The sequence below is a fragment of the Eptatretus burgeri genome, chromosome 3, assembly GCF_056783735.1.
Source record: "Eptatretus burgeri isolate ZD-2024b chromosome 3, Ebu_testis_v1, whole genome shotgun sequence".
Classification (NCBI taxonomy): domain Eukaryota; kingdom Metazoa; phylum Chordata; class Myxini; order Myxiniformes; family Myxinidae; genus Eptatretus; species Eptatretus burgeri.
The window spans coordinates 21,397,433-21,420,358 of NC_140963.1; the positions used below are offsets into that span (position 1 = coordinate 21,397,433).

Consider the following 22,926-nt stretch of genomic DNA (forward strand, 5'->3'; position numbering starts at 1 on the left):
TCCAACCTGGCCTCCAAAGCCGGTCGCCGACTGGGAATCCTCCGTCGTGCAAAGTCCTTCCTCGGCCCACCTGAGCTCCTGACAACATGCAAAGCTTTCATCTGCAGCCTGATGGAGTACTGCTCTCCCATCTGGCCTGGTGCTCCCGCATCACACCTTTCTCGGCTTCACGCTGTAGAAACCAAGGTATTTAGTATCATTAGTATCTCCTGCGATGAGGCTCAGTCTTTGGGTCTCTCACCCTCTCACCACAGGCAGGTTAATGGTCTTTCTGTCTTCTACTGTCTCCTCTCCAGCCTCACTCCACCCTCCCCGCACCCCCACCCCTGCTCTGTCTGTGATCTGTTCCCCCCATATTTCCGCATGTCGCTCAAGGTCCGCCAGCAACCCCCTTCTGGTGAAACTAACAGAATCAAGAATCACTGCTCACCTTCTCTCTTTCATTCCTCCTTTTTCCCCACCTCTGGAACAAACTCCCACACTCTCTTCAATCCCACTGTTCCCATTTTTCCCATGTAGCAAAAGCTACATTACTCGTCATTTTCCAAAGCAGGAGAGTTGGTGATTGGTGTACTTGTTGTAACACTTCTTACCTCAATCTGCATCATGCCTCAACCAATATGCAAGCCAGGTATTGTCACCCTCCCCCATACACGCACACGCACACGCACACACACTCCCTCTCTCCCATTATTTTATCTATCCCTTGCTTTTGCTCCACATGCGGTGCATTGCGTTTACTAACCAGTTTGGCATCAAGCAAAGTTGACACAAACGTAAAGCTGCCCTTATTGTCACACTCCATTTTTGTGTTTGTCTGTCTATTTCCTTATATCTTGTAGATCTTGAGAACGCAACATTGTAGTGCCAGCAAACTTGGCAGACGTAATGGGGACCCCATGGGGAGTGTCATAGTGGTGTGGGGGAGTAGCGATTTTGTTGTTTGGGGGGGGGGGCTTGGGGAGAGGCAGCTTATGTGATCTATCAAACAGCTTATGTGACCACCCCCAAAATTTAGCACACATAATAGGAGGCAATGGGGAATAAAAGTGGCAGAAATTTAAGGGGGGAAGTGTGGAGGGGGAAGGGGGTGTTCTCTATACGGTCTGCAGTACTCCCAAACATGGTTTACATAATGGAGGCCCCATGAGGAATCTACGATGAAAAATCATTACTGGAAAGTGATTAGCTTTTATAGATTTTTTTAATTTGAGGTAATTGGAATAGGGGGAGGGGAGATCCCTGTAATGGCTCGAGTGAGGTCGCATGATTGCCACCAAACTTGATAAGGATAGTGTAGGCCCCAAGTTGTCAGCTTTTATAGATTTTGAGATTTAAGAGAGGGGGATTTGGAATAGGGGGAAGGGTAACTTATTTAATTGATTGTGACTAGACTTGTCAAAGATAGTTTTTTTGGGGGGGAAGGGGGTAGGGATTAGTTGTGTTTGTTGTTTTGAGAACAGTGTGGGCATAGTACATGGACCCCTTAGCACTTGTTTTATTCAGTTGCTCCCATCTTTCTTCCCTCGCCTTTGTGTGTTACTAAGGCTTGCTCTTGTAGATAAGGTTATGTGGTTCACATGTACATGGTGTTGGCTTGCAACAAGGCCTGTTCAGAAATTGTGCCTTTGAGAGTGGGAGTGGGCAAGGGAAAGGGCAGGGTTGGGTAGGCTTCACTTGCTTGTATTTATTTGTTTATTATTAATCTTGTGTCCGTGTTTATTTATTATTTGTTTTGAAATTATTACGTGGCTAAATCGGTATGTGTGGAGATGCATCATTTCCTTGCCATTGGGGTAATTAAAAACAAAGGAAAACAAGTACAGGTAAATTAAAAGTGCACCACCCCCATGCCAAATAAATAAATAACAAATCCTCCAGCGCGCGACATCGTCGGGGTGCCTTCAGCGCCCGGCGATTCCGCCTTGCAGGACATAGAGACGGAATTGGGAGGGAGCAGTGTACAATTATTGATTGATTAATTGCATAATTAAAATAAATAAATAATAATCTAATATTTGGACATGACGGTGAACAAGTTATTTGGCTAAAAAGGGTATTTTTAATTGATTGATTAATCAATGAATTTTTTTCTCTCTTGTTTGTCTGGACAATATCTCAGCCATCCTTTGAGCTAGGAAGATGAAATTTGAATTTTAATATGAAACAGGCAAAGCCTAGAAATGAATGAAACTTGGTGGGTTAGAAAGGTTCTTCTTAATTTTGGTTCAGGTATCTTTTCAGGTGTTCGTTGAAGCAAACTAATTTTTATCTCTGGTTTGTTTTCCTAGGTGCCTTTATTGGTTTCTAGTCTACAAAAGATATCAAAAAATGAAAATAGGTTTTACTTTTATTTTGCCGAATAGACTCAAACACAAGTGGGTTATAGGATTTCTTCTTATTCATTGTGACCGGTAGCGGACTGGCATTCCATATGTCAGGCATGTACTAATTGGTAGGACTTTTTTTTTTTAGCAGCGAGTTGATGTTGGTACAACGTCATTGCTAATGGTAGATCGTGTGCTGAGTACCACATGTTTTTTTCTTTTTTGATACTTGTCACCCTTCAAAATGGCACTTATGAATATAGATGAAATGGCAAAACATCTCATGGAGACTGATAATGATCATGATTATTACAAGGATTTATATTCACTGAACTGCCAGCAGATTGTTTGTTGCGTTATCAGACATGGTAGCATGTTCTGTTTACAATACAATAGAGTAATCTTTTCAACAAGAAAACTCGTTGTGGCAGAATCTGGTATACCCAGCACTAAAAGTAGACTCATCATCAGCAATCATGTGTTAAAATCACTATTTTGCTAAAATTGAAGTATATACCTCAACACTGTGTGGAGTATTGTCTTCTATGAACTCTCTAGTGCTAAATATGATGCCACATAAAGCAGTATTATTTTGGTTGTACCCCAGAATGCTATTTAGCGAACAATTATATAAAGCTTGCAAAAGAATGATACAACAAAAATGAATGAAAATCTAGAATCTGAGGGCTTGCTTGATATTTTACAGATTTGAGAGAGTTAAATCGACCTGCGACAGGTGACAGCCGGTCGAGCACGGGTTTATCACACTCAAGCTTGGACCGTAGGCAGACATCATATTGGCAGGCTGCAGAGACAAAGGGGATTTACAATAGTTTGAGAAAAAAATTCTCTTTGAATGTACACCTTTAAGAACAAGAGGGTTTGAAAGCAAGATGAAGCATTACACCGAAAAGTAAATCATATAGTGGAAGTGATGTCTTGAAGCATGTTCTTAACACATGGGTCACCCACCTACGAGATTCTCTTGACTGGTTGCACAGACAGTTGATGCTTTCATACAGCCTTGATATCTGCAATCTGGGGAAAAAATACACATTATATTCATAATTTTATCATTTATTAAGACTTGCAAAAATAAATGATCAATTTCAGGTTTAGGACAAACCTGATCAGTCACTGCCAAAGCAGCCATTTCTAAATGATGTCTGATCAAACATCGATGAACCATCTCTGAATTTCCAAGAAATATATTGTTGGTTCATAATGCTTTTCATTGTACAAAAACTTGTATATCGAAACATGTGGAGTGTGATGAGCACTCTCCCGATCTCCATTGGACATACCCCGACACCATAGCATCACCTCCAACCAGGAGGCCTCAGCCTGGTGACTGGCAATCAGACAAGGATTACATGATCAACATCAGTTAAACATCAAACGGAGCCACCTATCCAGATTTCAGGCCATTTGCCCTCATCAGGATGGCATACTGATAAATATCTAATCAATGATGACCAGATTCGTCGTTTAAACATCAGACACACCTCCTGACTGTAATGGTGAGCATCACCGCAGATTGTCTCACACAGTAAAACCACATAATCCACAAACAACAACCATCCATCTGCCACCCAGACAATTGTTCCCACTAATGCAAACCATTCAACCAAAAGGCACGTGATGCAATTGGCGGGTAAATCGAAATATGTGGAGCGTGATAAGCACTCTCCCAATCTCCAATGGACATAAAGTCAAACACCGAAGTGTCAACTCCAATCTGGAAGCCTCAGCCCGGTGACTCTGGCAAACAGACAAGGATTACATGGTCAACATCAGTAAAACATCAAAGGGAACTGCCTATCCAGATTTGGGGCTTATTTACCACTGATGGAGGTGCCTTTGTTAATCAAGAAAAAAAGGTTAAAAAAAAAATAAAAAAAACATTCAAACAGCTTGCAATGTGCACCTTGACCCCATGACCAAAGCACACAATCCAACAAGACTGTCCCCTTGGCATACACATGCCCCTCAGCCCAAAGGCTGAAGCACATGGTCAATCAAACACACACATCCTAACCTAACCCATGGGTTGTTGTGGGGATATTTTACCCAGTTGTATGAAGGGGTTGTGGTGAACATGGTAAGGTTTGATGAGCAGGATGAAGTCTGAAGTGAGGTGGCGGTTGGGAATTGGCACACACATTTGAAAGGAGAATGGGCGCGCAAACTCCAAAGGAAAGATATTCCGTGCATTGTCGGCAGGAGACGCTCGGAGCGCGAACACGCTGGAGACGCTCGGAGCGCGAACACGCTGGAGACGCTCGGAGCGCGAACACGCTGGAGACGCTCGGAGCGCGAACACGCTGGAGACGCTCGGAGCGCGAACACGCTGGAGACGCTCGTAGCACAAACACTAGCATGCTGGAGACGCTCGTAGCGCTAACACGAACACGCAGGAGATGCTCGTAGCGCTAACACTAACACGCTGGAGGCGCTCATAGTGCAACACGCTGGAGACGCTCATAGCGCAACACGCTGGGGACGCTCGTAGCGCTAACACTAGTGTGCTGGAGACGCTCGTAGCGCTAACACTAGTATGCTGGAGACGCTTGTAGCGCTAACACTAACACGCTGGAGACGCTCGTAGCCCTAACACACTGGAGATGCTCGTAGCGTGTTGCTCATTCTTCTTTGCTTGCATGGTTCGTGTAACCGCAACGGAAAGGAAAAAGGTGAAAGTGAAGCTATACGAGATAGAAAAGATCTAACTACAAGAGTCCCACATAACACATCTTTCCCCTTTCACCCACTCGACATGTGGAAGGGACGAACGAAGACAGAAACTATTAAAATAACTGCCTTGGGATCACTGCATGTTGTGTGCCATTGCCTTGGTGGCATGTGGTTTTACAGAACCGCAACTAACACATACACACACACACACACACGCGAGAACGATTACTAGGTGGGGAAAGCTTGCGTCGTCTCCCACCAAACTCCCCGGAATTGTAGGCCGTCACTCGGATAATTCCGCGAGTCAGCGGGTCGTTTAACCGACCGTGGTTGCCAATATCTCAACCGCGTAGCGTAGGGCCTATTTGTCCATTACCAATTTACCTAATTAACTTCGCGATTTCGACTACCGGGTAAACCACGCCCTCGGCACGTCTTGCTCGAATCGGGTCACTCGACCAACTGCGGTAGGGTTCCAACTACCGACTACCAACTCCGGTTCGAGTGCAGCCGAGCGGAAACTGCCAAAGCTGTGCTGGCTGGAATGAACGGATTATCGAGGATAAAACCCCGCCTAAGCTCAGATCCGAACCATGCTGGACCAATTCAAGAAGGGACGGAAACGGACTGGGAACATTTCTAACAAGTTTTATTTGCAGTAAATGAAGAAACAAAGCAAGACTTAACACGAATATGCAAACAAGGAATATTTACAATGATCCAAAAACACTTATTCAGTTCTACTTAAAGACGGGCCCACACGCAGACACACACACAAAATGAAAAGAAAGCCAGAGTCTTTATTGGACCCTCACAGCCGTGGAGAAAGACAAGCTGGGGGCCAGAGTTTGGTGGTGTACCTGAATGTCCGAGGAAGAGCATGCTCCGCGATGCGGCACCTGACAATGGTCGCTGCTTTGGTCCCCGGTCGCACGTGTGGGACTCGAGGTTCGTGGTGGAGCTCGGGTGGTGAATGGCCGGGGTCCAGGGAGGGGGGTCGGAGTCACTCTTCCCTTCCTCGTAGAGTGCCAGCAGAGACATGTTCGCCACCTCGATGCCCAACAAAATCTCTTTAAAAGAACTTTTAAAAGACTCTCCAAAACCCCCAAAAGACTCTCCAAGACCTCAAAAAGACCATTCAAGACTTCAAAAAGACCACCCACCTCAGAGAGTGCTTGGGAATTTATGGACCTCCCTCAGCAGGGAGGGGCCTTGGTGAACACACCTCGCTGTCCACCTCCGATTGGAGAGGTCCTACGGCCCACCTTTCCGGGGCGGGGCCTTGGCCCCTGCCGAGAAACCCCAGCCATTCCTCCATGAGGGGCCACACTCGATGAGTAACAGTATCAACACTGCAACGGCCCCTGCCCGGAAACCCCAGCCAGTCTTCCACGTGGGTTCATACTTGCCGAGTAACAGTATCAATGTTTCACAGGCCGTCGTGCAAGAGTTACAACGTTTGTGGAAGGAACGTTGGTGGAAGCGGCAAGGAATGGCTGCAAGACCTTGCCTTGGCAAGTCCGAGTGCTTGCAGACAGCGGGTGGGGAGTGGATCGTGATGGGTAATGGAATGGTTGTTGGATGTAAAGATTTAATAACCTAACGAAAAAGAAAAGAAAACGCATGCCTTTGATTCTTCCACGAGACAAAAGGAAAGGGATCTGACTACACACATACTTCACAGCATAACTGACTTTTGGGACATCTGTATGTTGAATGCAAATGGTTTCTAGATCCGTAACAATATATATATATATATATATATATATATATATATATATATATATATATATATATATATATATATATATATATATATATATATATATATATATATATATATATATATGAGAGAGATGATCATTGTCAGAGGAAAACTCAACAAACAAAAATTGGTTCAGGGCCAGGCATGGCTTACAACTACCACATCTTCAATGTGGCACTTGTGCATGTATCAGACACTGTGTAGCTAACGGGAGGCCAGACGCTGGAGGTGTGTGGATTGCCAATTCCAGAGTAACATCAGAATGACAAGAGATTAGTGAGATAAATTGTCTGAGAGAAGTATTTTAACTGGGTCGCACTTCTTAATCACGTTGAATGAAAAGAGCCACAACTTAGACAACCAAATGTTTTTCACAACAGGGTGATGGCACATTAATTCTGGGGTAGGAGGATTGATCTTCAGAGATGCTCCCAGAGACACAGGGAAGACATTTCTCATAACGTTCATTCTTGCAAAGGTTCATTGCAGTGGTCATGCACATTGGCAGCTGCAAGCAGTGGGATTGCTGCCCAGCTTTAAAGGCAGATGAACAGCCTATTTTACATTTAAGATCCCACTCAACCTGACAAGCACAAAGCCAATTTGTGCCACAAAATGTGGTTTGGCTTTAGCATTGCTCCTCATTGAGTATAAACTCATCTTCTGAGATGAAGCTACAATGTCACATTGACTGGCAGTGGAAGCTCTCAACTGAATGCTGAAAGACATTCTCAAGAACAGTGACCTCATGGGTGGGATTTTGTTGGTGTTGTCAGATTTCTGCCAAACTCTTCCTATTGTGCACGGTGGCATGAACGTCAATGAGATTGACGCTTGCCTCAAATCTTCACATCTTTCGAAGCATATTAAAACTCTTCGTCTGACAACAAACATGTGATCTTTCCTTCGAGGTAATCACGATGCAGGTCAATTTGCAAAGCTGCTGTTGAGGATTGGGGATGGCCAGGTGCCTCATGTGAGTGACGGATATTTCATCAATATCCCACAGAAATTGGGGACCATGACATCTTCAGCCAAAGATCTGTAGTCGAGGGTGTAGTGCAACACTACAAAGACATGGAGTGGCTGTGTGAGCATGCAATCCTTTCTCTAAACAATGAATTGGCAAAAACAATAATCTAGGAATTTATACAAAGCTTCACAGGGGAGGCCAATTCTTACAAATCAGTGAGGAAAGCCATGAGTGACGATGAAGCAATTACTTATCCCACAGAGTTCCCGAATAGCCTGGAGCTCTCATGCATGCCACCTCACCATCTCCTTATGAAAATAGGAGTGCCAGTGATGTTCTTATGCACCCAAGACCCACAAAAGCTTTGCAACGGAACTCAAGTAATCATCAAACACTTGCTGCCTTAATGCCTAAATGTCATCTTCGGCAAAGGACAAAAACAAGGGAGAGCAAGCCATGATTCCAAGGAGACCAATCATCCAATGAGACGTAGGCTTGCCTTTTGACTTTCGGTGAATTCAGTTTCCAGTCAGAGTCTGCTTCGGTATGACCATCACCAAGACCCAAGGACAAAACTTCAAGATTGTTGGCCTAAGTCTTTAAGAGCTCACATTCACACATGATAAGCTGTCCATATGCAGTGGAAAGCAGAGTAGGAAACCCCAAAGGACTTTTTATACATTGTAATGAAAAGAAAACTCGCAATATTGTTTACCAGGACGTTCTTCAGTGAGACCCAGTCAGTTGCACTTCAACCTCAGGTCACAGTTCAGTCAGTTATTACCTCCACCACCGAGGGTGAAGGACGTTATGTTTTCACCCCTTTCTGTTTGTTTGTTACTTGCAAAATCTTAGATTTTTCAAGTATATTGCAGAGTCGATTTTGTTATTCTGTCTGTTTGTCTGTCTGTCTGTCTGTCTGTCACCTACAGGTCACAATTTTAAACTGATCTTCACGAAACTTCACCACATGGTAGAGTTTGTCATAAGGAAGAAGCCTAATGTTTTTGAGGTCAAAATGTCAAAAGGTCAACATAGGCCAAAGGTTAATAACTACGGTGGTGTTTCTAAAGTACTTAAATTTTATCCGATTGACTTGAAATTTGAAGAGGATTTATATTTCAGGTCACTTAATTCAATCAGCAAATTATTTTTGATGTCAACATGGACCAAGCGGTCAACATAGGCCAAGGTCAACAACTAAGGTGGTATTTTTAAAATCTTCAATTTTCAACCCATTGACTTGAAATTTGAAGAGGGTTTATATTTCAGGTAACTGAATTCAACTTACCAATTCTTTTTGAGGTCAACATCGACCAAAGGATTAACATAGGCCGTCTTTCTAAAATTGTCAACTTTCATCCGATTGACTTGAAATGTGAAGAGTAGTTGCATATTTGGTCATTGAATTCAACCACCAATTATTTTTGAGGTCAAATTTGTTTTATGGATTTTGCAAGTATCGTGCTCTGCATGACGTCTTCTTGTTTGTTTGTTTGTTTGTTTGTGTGCAGGATATCTCAAAAAGTTGTAGACGGATCCAGATGAAATTTTGTACACAGGTTGGGTGTGTGACAAGGATGAACTTGATCCAGATCCTATAATTTTTTCAGTGATTCTTCACCATTGCGAGATAGGGCCAAAAACGATATATAGCACCATATCTCAAAAAGTTGAAGACGGATTCGGATGAAACTTGGTGAACACGTTGGGTGTGTGACAATAAAGAATATATTAAATTTCGGTGAAGATCGGAATCTGGATCTGATAATTAAGTGATTCTTCACCATTGAGAGATAGGGCTAAACCGATATATATAGCAGGATATCTCAAAAAGTTGTGGACGGATTCGGACAAAACTTTGTAGACATATTGGGTGTGCGGCAAGGAGGACTTGATTATATTTTGGTGAAGATCCCAATTTAATTTTTTAAGTAATTCGTCACCATTGAGAGATAGGGCCAAAAACGAAAGAGGCATGATATTTCAAAAATGTATTGGGCCCGATATGCTCTCGTGGATCAGGCATTACATGGCGGAGGTATGCGCTCCACTGAGTGCCATTCTAGCTGTCATCGTGATACACAAATTTAAATATTCCACTCTTCACCAGCTTTTGACTTTCCTATTCTATTTAAAACAAGAAAAAGAGCAATCGGAGATTGCAAACCCTCACCAGGACTTCTTTGTGTGGTGTTTGTGTAGTGGTGTGTTATGTAATTAGAGACATAACTAGAACTGCCACTTTATAATTGCTGGCAGCGATGACCAGGTACCAAGACGTCCCGCTTTGTTGCAACCCCACTTTGATCGGACACCTGACCCATGACGTTTTTTATTATTATTAAATTGAATTTAGAATGGGATTAAAGTAAATTCAATTCAAATCAAATGGGAGACTAAATAGGTATAGTCCTGCATTGGAGTAATCAGAAGGAACCCAAACAAGCCAAAAGCAAAGATGAAGTCATCAGGAGGAACCTGGATAGGATTCTCATTTCAGCTGCTACGCCTCTACCCTCAAACCCATAAAGGCACAGCCAAGTGAGCGTTATTCAAAACAAACAAACAAACAATATCAAAAATAACCCAGATCAAAAAATTAAATAATTCTGGCTGCTCGACTGTGTCCAATCAGGTTGAAATTTAAAAAATATATTTCCCATCATTACTAGATCATAATTGTAAAGTTTCATGTTGATTGATTAAGCGGTTCAAGAGAAATAAATTTTTTTTTAAAGATTTTCACTCAAGCCAATATGGTTGCCAGCCCATGTGACATAAATTCATGAATACCCTGGCATCCCCAAGGCTTGGGGAACACTTGTGTGACGTTTCCCCTTGATCTGTCCCCTTTTTAATAGGTTTTAGGATAAATTCAATATGGATGCCAAATCATGTGACTTATGACATCATATGTGTGAACCATTTGTTCCTCATGGAGAGGCGGTCATAGGTGTAGAGTTTCTCCTCGATCTGTTCAGCCACTTCAGAGAAGAAAATTTTTGAAGGTTTAAAAAAAACAAAAACAATATGGCGACCAAATCACGTGACCAATGACGTTATGAATTTTTTTTTTCTGTGGACCATTTTATCCAAAGATGACCCTCAAAAATTTTCACTGATCACATGTAGCGTTCTACATATGCAATTATGACGTCATAATGAAGACGCCTATGATGACATCAAAAAAACAATCACACATTCCCCATGAGGAGTACTTGCCATGTGCCAAGTTTAAATTTTTTCCTTGGTGTGGTTTCATAAATACAGAGGTCCAAAGTTTTTCCATTTCTCCAACATGACTGCCACACCACGTGACCTATGATGTCATAATTATCAATAAAACATTCTGCATGAGTAGTCGCTCCTATAATAAAAATTTTGTCTCAATGCAACAAGCGGTTTAGTGGGGCAACTTAGCATAACAATTGTGCATTTTGTGAGGAAAGCACCAAATTTGGCACACAGGTCGCCTATCATATTATGAACAGATTTGGATATTGGGCCGTCTCAAATTTTTTGATGGCAGTGGAAAATGGCTGCCACAGCCATCAGCGGCTGAATTTGAGATGGCCCAATATCCAAATCTGTTCATAATAGGTTAGGCTACTAGTGTGCCAAATTTGGTACTTTCCTCACAAAATGCACAATTGTTATGCTATATTTAGCTAAGTTGCCCCACTAGTTGCAGAGAAAAACACAAGTTTTGTGCGGACAAACAAAGAGACACAAATGTAATACCCTCTCCTCTTCGGTGAGGGTAACAAGGTTTACCCAGGCGAAGAACAGATATAATAATAATAATAATAATACCAATAATAGTAATAATTAGTGCATCTGGAGATAAGTATTGATTACTTGGTGTTGAGCAACAATGATTTTGCTTTCATTTTTAGCTCAAATGGACTTTAGTCCGGTGACATGATGCGATTGAACAGTGTCCATAGATGAGTGAGTCAGTGAGTCAGTGAGTCAATTTGTAAACACTTTCGTCATTATTGCTTGAACCAAACAAATAATTTTGATGAAACTTAGCCACAAGTTTCATATCTGATGCCGAACGAAGGTTTATTAATTGCATCAAAATCTGCGCTGATTAAGGGGGTATATGGGTGTGGGGGCGGCGGGGGAGAGGGGGGGTTGACCCAAAGTAAGTATTTGTTCTCTTCTCTAAAACCATACATGATTTCGATGAAACTGGACCACAAGCTTCATCACCTGTGATGTACCAAAGTTGTTCATGGCATAAAAAAACAAAAATTCGGGTCTCAGGTGTCTGCTTTGGTGGGGTTTGAATGACTGTTGCTCCTGATCCAGGTGAGCTAATAATTATTATTATTGGGCTGAGTGATGGCCGAGAGGGATGCACACTCGCCTCGAAGCTGTCTCGCCTGGGTTGGAAACTGTCATCCCGGTGTTTCACAGGCAGGACGATTCATCAATGTGTACCGTCCCTCGGATGGACGGTCAACTGGGCTTCCCATCTCCCGGAATTAGTTGGTGGATGTTAAAGATCCCATGGCGTCCTTGTCGAAGACTATGTGAGCTTTCACCTGCACTCTGAACAAAATTACAATGTTCCTGCCATTCTCTACATGAGGCACTGCATCAGCGGCACAGCCTCGATCCCAGCAATGATAAAACCAGCAGCCGCGGGCTGCACATGAAATTAATGAATGAAACATGTGCAACAGGATGAAGGTGGATCACCGAAGCAGGTTTACTCAAAATGCCAAGACTCCGTGGACGAGGAGATTGCTACCGCATTTCAGGACCGTTTGGCCATGGGTGGTCGTTCTCAGCTCAAAGTTTCAAGCACAAGGCTTTCTTATATATTAGCGACCACACTTGTTAAGTTTGGGGTCGTTAAAAAAAACGAAGGAAACATCCATCACACTGCATCTGTTTTGTAAGAATGATCGGCCAATGATGCTACCCCACAGCCTTTTGCTACGTACGAAAGAAAAAGCAGAAGAGGAATATTATTGTTGTATAATTATAGCAGCATGCATGTTTTTGATACAAATACTGAATGTACAAACTCACCATTTATTCGGCGAAGAGAAAAGCCACATTTATGTTGAATCTCTGAATCTGTCGGCTCTAGAAAAGACAAGGCTCCGAGTCAAAGTTGACATGTTGCAGGCCCGACTGCCCAGCACAAACAGTCACTGATGAAATCGATGATTCAGCAAGCCTAAATGACCTCAGAGGTTCATTAAACTTACTTTGCAATGCCATATAATTTTGTGAACCGTTTAATATTAATATTGTTAAGTCATTAGATGACATCAGAAAATGAGACAAACTTTATACAGAATCTCCTTTTACCTCTGTGATCTGCGTATTCTGTGAACGCCACTTGACAACATGTCCAGAATATGAGAAGGCCGCAACAATCTCTCCACCTCAACTTTGCCTTGCTCTTGATTTCCATCATTTTCTGCTTGATAAATATGATAAACATGCATCAGTTAGCCTTGCTGCAAGTTGAAAATTACTTTCCCAATTCCTCTCAGCTTTGACATCCCAAGAAGGATCCCACATAACTTTTGTTACCTGTCGTGTTCGCAACTGATTTCATGGCTAACGAAATAGAATGGCACTCGGTAGAGAACATACCTCCGCCGCGCTGAACAGTCCACGTTTTGGATTCCACTGACAGGGCGAATCTGCATCCGGACCTTCAAATCGAATCGGCTTGTTCTTGTCAACTACCCAACTCATCCACCAAGTTTTTTCACAACTCATCAACTTTTTGGAACATCATGCCAAACATCGTTTTTGATCCCATCTCTCAATGGTGATGAATCGATCACTTTAAAAAAAAATTTTAAATATCGTATCTGGATCCGGATCTTCACCAAAAACGAATAGATTCCTCCTCGTCTCACACCTTACTTGTCCACCAAAGTTCGTCAAAATCCGTACGCAACTTTTTGGAATATCATGCTCACAGACAGACAGACAGACAGACAGACAGACAGGGGTGAAAACATAATCTCCATCCACCTTCGGTGGCAGAGGTAATGTCAGCAAGTTGCTTTGCAATGATAGAATTTTTAAACAAAACTGATGGAATTGGCAGCCCATTCTCATTTCATTGAAATGATGCACTTTTGTTGGGGTTCAATAAATATGAGTTCCCTCCTTTGGCACTTTGGTGCAAGAGGGGGCCATGAGACCCATCAAGTCTACACAATGGTTGCTTGTCTGTGCTCTGTCGATTGTTAAAATGTTGAGCATCAAGCAAGGAAGCAGCACATCCCATGTTTGAGGTCTTTGGTATGATACGGTCAGGGTTCAAACCACCAACCTCCCAGACTCGGAGCAGACACGATAACTATTACATCAAACAAGTCTAGTACATATGACATTCCTTTACAACATGAGTAAAGTGAGTTCCTTTGCAATACAAGTAAATGCAAGTTCCTTTACTATTTGAATAAATATAAGGTCTTTCCAATATGAGTTCATTACACTATGAGTAAATAGGAGTTCCTTTACAATATGAGTAAATCGGAGTTCCTTTACATTTTAAGTAAATAGGAGTTCCTTTACAATGAGTAAATAGGAGTTCCTTTACAATGAGTAAATAGGAGTTCCTTTACAGGGTCAAGTCAGGTATGGGAGCATGTGCCAGAACAGCGCGTCGCTGCGTCCACTTTCTGCCGGCACTCCAGGGGCCTCCGTCTGGCCATCCCCCAGGCAGATGCCAGGCCCATCCCCATCTTCTTGAGATAATGGTCAACCTGCTGCAACCACGAGGCACGTGGTCGGCCCACTGGCCTCCTCCACTCATGAGACTCCCTCGCTGAGAGAATCTGGTGAGCAGGATCAGAGTCAGGAAAACGAGCCACATGTCCATACAGCCGCAACTGACGCTCACGGACTATGCAGGTAACAAATCTCATCTGAGTCTCTCTCAGCAACCGCTCGTTGGACACAAAATCCGACCAGCGATAGCCAAGGATTCTCCGAAGAGACCTGCTACCAAAGGAATTAAGTCTCCGTCTCAGATCCTTGGTCAGACTCCAAGTCTCGCATCCATACAGAAAGACTGGAAGTACCAAGGACCTGAAGACTCGGACTTTCGTCCTCCCGCACAGGTACCGGCAGCGCCACAACCCATGATCCAGTGAATCCATGACTCCCCAGGCCCGACCCAGACGTCTATTGACCTCTGATTCACAGCCAGCAGAGACATGAATATCACTGCCAAGGTAAGTGAATCTCTCCACGACCTCAACGTCCTCACCACAAACAGACACAGACAGGACAGCAGCATCCAAGATGTCACCGAAAGCCTGGATCTTAGTTTTGACCCAAGAAACCCGTAATCCCAGTGGCTACGACTCCTCATTCAGCACCTCGAGGGCCCCCAAAAGGATATATAAAGTGTCCGCAAAGATGACTGCATCATCTGCAAAATCAAGGTCCGAGATCTTGACATTCCCAAACAATGCACTGCAGCTTGATCTCTCCGACATCCTCCCGAAAATCCAGTCCATACAAGTGCTGAAAAGTGTGGGGGCCAGTACACATCCCTGACGAACTCCAGTAACAACTGGAAATAAGTCAGACATGGTACCACCACACTTCACAGCATTCTCAGTACCAGAGTAGAGTTCAGACATCAGATCGATCAGTTTTTGTGGCACCCCACGAAGACCAAGAATCCTCCAGAGGACATCCCAATTCACTGAATCGAACACTTTACAGAGATCTACATAGGCTGCAAGCAGCCCCTGCCGAAACTCTGGTCTGCATTCGGTGAGGACACGAAGAGCAAGGATACGGTCAATTGTTGACCTCTTTGGTGTAAAGCTTGACTGCTCTGGACGCTGGTGCTCAAGCAGATGGTGGCGAACCCTATCAAGAATTATCCAAACAAAGACTTTGCGCGGCACTGAGAGCAGCGTCACCCCTCAGTAGTTGTTGCAGTCCTGGCGATCACCCTTCCCTTTCCAGAGAGGGACAACAAGGCCCCTCTTCCAATCAGTTGGGATGATGCCTGTGTTCCAGGCAGAGCACAAAACTGCATGCAACGACACGAGTGCAGCATTTCCACCAGCCGTGAGAAGTTCAGCATGGATGCCACAGATCCCTGGAGCTTTTCCCCGTTTCAACTGGTTCACCGCAGCCCGTGTTTCCACAAGCGAAGGTGGACCACAGTTGATTCGAGGGTCAGCAACAGGGATTGTAACACCCTTGACGTCCAACTCGACAGCTGGGGGATCAGCCTGGTACAACCGCTCAAAGTAAACGGCCCAGTGGGCCTTCACTTCAGACTCCTCTGTCAAGAGCCTACCACTCTCTGCTCTCACTGCAATGCTCTGAGGGATGGGCTTGGATAAACGCAATGCGCGAATTCCCCTGTAAGCGGGACGAGAATCACCTGTCCACAGGTGATGCTCTACCTCCTCACAGATTCCTCACACATAGGCCTCCTTGTCCACCCTCAGTGCACGTACAGTTTTACGCCTCAGCTCCCTGAACAGCTCAGCTCTGCCATTCAGCCTGCCCCTGCGACTCTGGTCAATGGTATCCAGTGTCGCTTGAGAGACAAAATTCTTCTTTGCCCTGTGGTGAGTTCCAAGACATCCACCGGCAACATCAAGGACGGTGGTCTTGAAGGCACTCCACAACTCTTCAGGACCCCCCAAAGCACCCAGACCCCCCAAGTGTCCACTCAGCCTGTTCGCAAACTCCTCAGCTACTCTCTCATCCCTGAGCTTGCCAACATCCAGCCTCGGCTGGGATGGTACCATTCTCCAGGATTTAAGGTGCAGCTTTAGAGTTGCTACAACAAGCCTGTGGTCAGTATTGAGGAACTGAGCACTCCGGTAGACCCTGCAGTTCTGGATCATCCTCCAACGACTGTCAATGAGGACATGGTCAATCTCCTTTGCCGCACCGCCAGCGTTGGAATACCAAGTCCAGCGATGAGCTTGTGGGCGCTGAAACCATGAACCAGCCACCCTAATCCATGAGTTCTTGCAAAGTCAAGGAACTTAGTGCTATTCTGGTTCATAGTTCCTGGCCCATGGGGACCAACACACACCTCATAACCATCCCTATTAGTTCCAGTCGATGCATTGAAATCCCCCAAGACTAGAAGTGTATCTCGTCTGGGGCACTGATCAACCACAGACTGGAGCATGGCGTAGAATGCATCCTTCACGGTGAGATCACTCGCCTCAGTCGGAGCATAAACAGAGACCAGGGAAATGACACCTAAGGAGTGACGAATCCTTAATCTCATAATACGCTCGTTGACCGGTGTTACCTCAATTATCATTGGGGTTAGCTTATTGGACACAGCTACAGCAACTCCTTGGGTATGGTAACCATCAGAGCGACCAGACCAATAGTAGGTGTAACCACCCACCATTATCTCGCCGCAATCCGGTCTCCGAACCTCAGAGAGAGCTGTAATCCCGATGTCCAAACGCTTGAGCTCAGATGATAACAGAGACAGGTGATCATCCTCTCTTAGGGATAGGACATTCCAGGCACCCACCCGAAGGGACCACCTCAGGTTAACCCAAGGAGACCGCCGTCTGGTGGATGACACCTCAGCACCACTCCGACACTCTGCCGCAATCTGACCCAGGGATGTTACCCCGTGGTTTCCCTCCTATCATCAAAGATTGGGGGTCCCGAAGGCTTTGCCCCAATCCCGTCATCTGGTGCGCTGCTCTGCGAAGGGAAGCTGCACAGGAGGTACTCCCACGGAGTGGGTTTTCAGATTTTTTTGCGTTTTTGTGTTTTGCAGAATGAAGGGTTTTACGGTGGCCAGAGTGCAAATCCTGCCACCAACCTCCTAATAAAAAAGTAACCCAACTGCAGGAGGTCATCCACAGACACAGTTTAGTCGCCGACAACCCGACCATGGAACAGGTTAGTACAGGTTTACATGGTACCTGTAGCAGGTCACAGATCTAACCTGACCTGACAAATAATTTACAATATAGTTCCTTTACAAGATGGGTAAATTGGAGTTCCTTTACATTATGAGTAAATAGGAGTTCCTTTACCATATGAGTAAATAGGAGTTCTTTTACAATATGAGTAAATCAGAGTTCCTTTACAATATGAGTAAATCAGAGTTCCTTTACAATATGAGTAAATCAGAGTTCCTTTACAATATGAGTAAATCAGAGTTCCTTTACAATATGAGTAAATCAGAGTTCCTTTACAATATGAGTAAATCAGAGTTCCTTTACAATATGAGTAAATCAGAGTTCCTTTACAATATGAGTAAATAGGAGTTCCTTTACAATATGAGTAAATAGGAGTTCCTTTACCATATGAGTAAATAGGAGTTCTTTTACAATATGAGTAAATCAGAGTTCCTTTACAATATGAGTAAATCGGAGTTCCTTTACATTATGAGTAAATAGGAGTTCCTTTACCATATGAGTAAATAGGAGTTCTTTTACAATATGAGTAAATCAGAGTTCCTTTACAATATGAGTAAATCGGAGTTCCTTTACAATATGAGTAAATCAGAGTTCCTTTACAATATGAGTAAATCAGAGTTCCTTTACAATATGAGTAAATAGGAGTTCTTTTACAACATGAGTAAATCAGAGTTCCTTTACAATATGAGTAAATCTGAGTTCCTTTACAATATGAGTAAATCAGAGTTCCTTTACAATATGAGTAAATCAGAGTTCCTTTACAATATGAGTAAATCAGAGTTCCTTTACAATACGAGTAAATCAGAGTTCCTTTACAATACGAGTAAATACGAGTTCCTTTACAATACGAGTAAATCAGAGTTCCTTTACAATATGAGTAAATCAGAGTTCCTTTACAATATGAGTAAATCAGAGTTCCTTTACAATATGAGTAAATCGGAGTTCCTTTACAATATGAGTAAATCAGAGTTCCTTTACAATACGAGTAAATACGAGTTCCTTTACAATACGAGTAAATATGAGTTCCTTTACAATATGAGTAAATCGGAGTTCCTTTACAATACGAGTAAATACGAGTTCCTTTACAATACGAGTAAATATGAGTTCCTTTACAATACGAGTAAATACGAGTTCCTTTCCAATATGAGTAAATATGAGTTCCTTTACAATACGAGTCTGGTAACTATGGGTTGAAAAGATATCTCAGGGGTAGCACATTCACCTTTGAGCAGTCAAAAGCTGTCGAGTCGAGGGTTCAAATTCTAAACCAATGATAAGTTGTCGGATTGCTGGTTTCCTGGATGTGTGTTGCGCCATCGAGTTATTGGTCCTTCAGAGAGATATTAATAAGCGGGGTGTCGTGATCTGCTAACATTTGCCTGTATACTTTGAAGATCTCAGGGTGTCTTTCACAAAAGTGGGCTATCGTGGTCCAGCACCCTGGCCAAAATCCATGCCATAACCTACTGTCACGATTGAGGCCAAAAATCAATCACCCTCTGTCATGAGTACAGGTATAAACTACTTAGCGACTACTTTGTTAAGTACCATCTCACAAGATATTTATGAATCTTCTTAGTTTGATGTTATTTTTCAATCAGGATTATATGATCAACTGGAGTTTATAAGAACACCTTATCCCACACGCAGTCTTGAGACAAAAAAGGACATGGGCCTGCGAGAGGTGAATTTGATTGGTTGTGATGATGTAAAATGGTGTACTATTTTGTTCAAGTACTGCAAAACAGGTTTTTGGAAGTGCCAAGAAGACGATTTGTGTTTTACAGTGTTCAAGTATATAATTCAATTCAAATAAAGAAGTTTTAAGGTTTGTAGAAAAAGAAATTGTTTTTTGGAAGTTTACCGCCATTGATGCACCATCTTTTGCACCACCGTATTTGACAGATTAAATGAGTTATTTGTTTGCCTGGTGTTGGCTTAAAGGTTAAGGTGGATGGCTTGAGATCTTAGGGTCTTGAATTTGAGCCCATGTTTTCCATTGAAACAACACCAGGTGGGTTGACTCAGTCAGTCGTCCTTCTGAGGTCGGCAAAATTAGTACCAGTTTACTGGTCACAGGGACATTGCATCAGTGGCACAGCTGCACTTCCAGAAATTATGCAATCAGCAGCCACAGGTTGCAGATGAAACAAGTTATTTGTGCCTGTTGTTTGTGTCCTTTATGACATCCTTAAAAACTGTAATTTTCCTGTTTTTAAATGATTTTAAATTTTTCAAGCAGAGTTAAAATAAATAAATAATAAATAAATAAATAAATAAATCTTATTCAGAGCGCATGTGAGATCAAGAAGAGATTACATACATTTTTCTAAATTCAGAGCCAAAGTAGTGCTAAACTGCAGGTTTTTTGTCCAATTCATGTTCTACAGAGTGATCATTGACTGAAATCTGGAAACAGACGAACAGAGTGAACCAATTTGTGTTTAACCCCACTTTATGTTTCACGTGCACAGGGAAATGAACAAGCCATCCTACCAAACACCGAATTCGGTGAAAGTTTTACATCGAGTTCCCACACAAGAAACTTCCACACAGGAAGAGGCCATCAGAACGATGAAGTCTGCGCAATGCTTGCCAACCTATGGTTGTTTGTCGATGCTCTACTCTTTTTAAATGCTGAGCCTCAAACAAGGAAGCAGCACGTATTTTGATATAATACAACGAGGTCGAGATTCGTACGTTCAAACCACCGATCTCCCCCCAGACTCAGAGCAGATAGGTTCTAACCATTTGTTGCATGTGCTTCTACCTCAAGTTACTCACATTAGGCCTGTTTTATCAATAAATAAATAATGATAATAATAATAATAATACGTTCCCTTGCAAGGAACTTTTGACACAAGAGGATGCAACGAGGATCATCAAAACCTGCACTATGATTACCAACCTACAAGTTTGTCTGTGCCATATCTTTTTAAATACTGAACATCAAGCAAAAAAGCAGCAGGTACCATTTTAAACGTCTTTGGTATAACTAGGTTGGGTTCGAACTACCGACCCTCTCAGACTCAGATAAGATGCCCTAACCACAACACTACCAAGGCTGGTTAAGATAAATAAAAAAACTAAATAAAGATTACACAAAGCTAGCTCGCACTGCCATTTCAGGCAAACCCACAGCAAAACAAAGACAGCCTACCTTCTCTGCAGCAGCATCCACCGATTGAAAGTGAACGTTTGAACTGGCACGACGTTGTGTATTTGCGGAGGTTTTCAGCCGAATCGTGCGTCTCGCCTGAGGCTGAAGCATCTTACGTGGTCTGCAGAACGTTCACTTCTGCGTAACGTTTGTTGTCTGCATAATCGTGGCCAAATTGAAAGCTGAATCACACACAGAATGCCATTTGATGGTATTTTTTAATGCGTTAACTCCTCCTTTATCGCTCTAATTTATTAGACTTCCATTTATTAGGACAACTAATGTGTTGTGGATACTGAAAAGGGTAGAAGTTTTGAGTCTGAAACTTCCATCTTCCTCCCGCACTGTCCAAAGTGTGCACTTGAACCGTTGTCTGTCTTCTACTGTAGAAATATAGACAAGGCGTTTGCCGAATCGTGTCACTCTGCCTGTCTGTGCCCAACCTGGACTTGCCTTTCCTTCATGAATGAGAACAGCACTCGCAGAGTTCATAGTCTCACCTCACACGCTCATTCTGAACAAGAAAATATACCATCGTTAACTGAACACACTATTATGACCCACTGCTATTATTGCCCATATCATCCACGTACCCTATGTCACATACATTGCCATTATCCATAACTTTATTGATTAATCATTTGTATATATAACAGCCACTTTTGTGCACATAAAGACGAAATTGCATCAATAAAGATGACTGAAAACAAATTAAAACTGTGTTCCCTGTGGCTAATCGATCATATGTATGAAGTTTCGCATCATACACATGACAAATCATACATGATAAATATACAAACATATTATATATACACATATTATACATGTGATACTTTACCATCCTCACCACAAAGCTTTGTGGATGTGGTGTGTTGGTAATAAAGCATTGCTAAAAATGAGAAAGTTTTCACTTTCGCCTGAGCAACCATAAACCGTATTTAGCCCCCTCTGTTTAATCTCTGCAGCCTGATAGCACTGCTTTAAAAGCATGCACTTTCATTTATGATCTGAACAAAAAACGTCAGTAACATAATGTTGTGTTTGAATGTGCATATTTCTCTGTGCAGAGACTTTTTCAATCCAAGATCGAGGCTCATCGAAGAGTGAAATGACAGATGGTGTAATGACAATAAACTGACAGTAGGGCAATGGGGCCACATTTTGACTCAACAAGGATAATAATGATTGAAGAGAAAAAGAGGAGAGAGAAAAGGGGGGTTACCTGCAAGTAAGAGGTTTGAGTTAGGTCAGGTTAATGAGGGTAGAAAAGTTTGCAGGTAATGATGAATGATGACATGGGGTGGTAGTACATGAACTGCTTGAAGCCCAGGAGGAAGGAAATGGATTGAACAGTCACAGGAAAGCAATTTTATAAATGTCAAAAAAAGAGGAACAAAAGAGTGGAGGTGTGAAGGGAGCCTGGATTTTGTGGATTTCACCAGGTGGTGGTTATTGGAAGAAAGAGTGCATCCTGGAGGAGCTAGGGAGGGTAAATGGCTGAGAGCAGATGGAGTAAGACCGGAGAGGAGAGGTGGTAAAAACAGAGATGCCAATAACTAATGTACAATGTTAGCACAGCAGGCCTTGTGCTTCAGTATCATTGTGAGAAATGCCAATAAAGTTGAGTGCTTTGGATGTCACAGATTGCAAAAGAGATAGATGTGATGCTGGGGCTCAAGCCCATAAAAGAGACCAGTGCTGTTTTGAGATAGAGATAAATGCCTTGTAGACTGTCAGTAGTAATTCAGATTATTTTTTAAAAGACTTGGAATGAAGGATATGCAGTCTGCTGCTGGCTTTGGAGGCTAGCTTTGTTATGTACTTAGCCTAGGAGTGGTTAGTGTGCTGTATCACGTGATTGGGTTTTCGTATATCATGACTCGCCCGCAAGGGGTGGCAGGAATGTACATCGGGACGCGCAATAAAGCGGAGTTGATGCTAACACTCTTGCTTCTCGTGTTCCACTGCACATCGTACACCATAGTTGGCGACGAGGACTGATCGGGAGACTGAGAGCTTCAAGAACCAACTTCTTCCAGGAGCTGACAGAGCAATGCAAAGTTATTTTTATGATTACT

General features: G+C 42.9%; 1 protein-coding gene across 7 annotated transcripts in view; it reads right to left on the bottom strand.

Annotated features, from left to right (window-relative positions):
* The window catches only part of LOC147029519 (uncharacterized), a 79,377-nt gene that overhangs the window by 35,230 nt on the left and 21,221 nt on the right, over positions 1-22,926 (bottom strand). For 3 of the 7 annotated variants that reach the window (XM_085872599.1, XM_085872600.1, XM_085872601.1), the window contains 4 exons: positions 13,094-13,208; positions 12,809-12,865; positions 3,300-3,365; positions 3,055-3,132 (listed from right to left, as the gene is read on the bottom strand). In XM_085872599.1, coding sequence (XP_085728725.1) covers positions 3,055-3,132; positions 3,300-3,365; positions 12,809-12,865; positions 13,094-13,208 — 316 coding nt within the window. Of the gene's footprint in view, positions 1-3,054; positions 3,133-3,299; positions 3,366-12,808; positions 12,866-13,093; positions 13,209-20,848; positions 20,989-22,926 lie in introns of those variants that run through there. The other 4 variants (XM_085872595.1, XM_085872598.1, XM_085872597.1 and 1 more) reach the window with 3 other exon arrangements.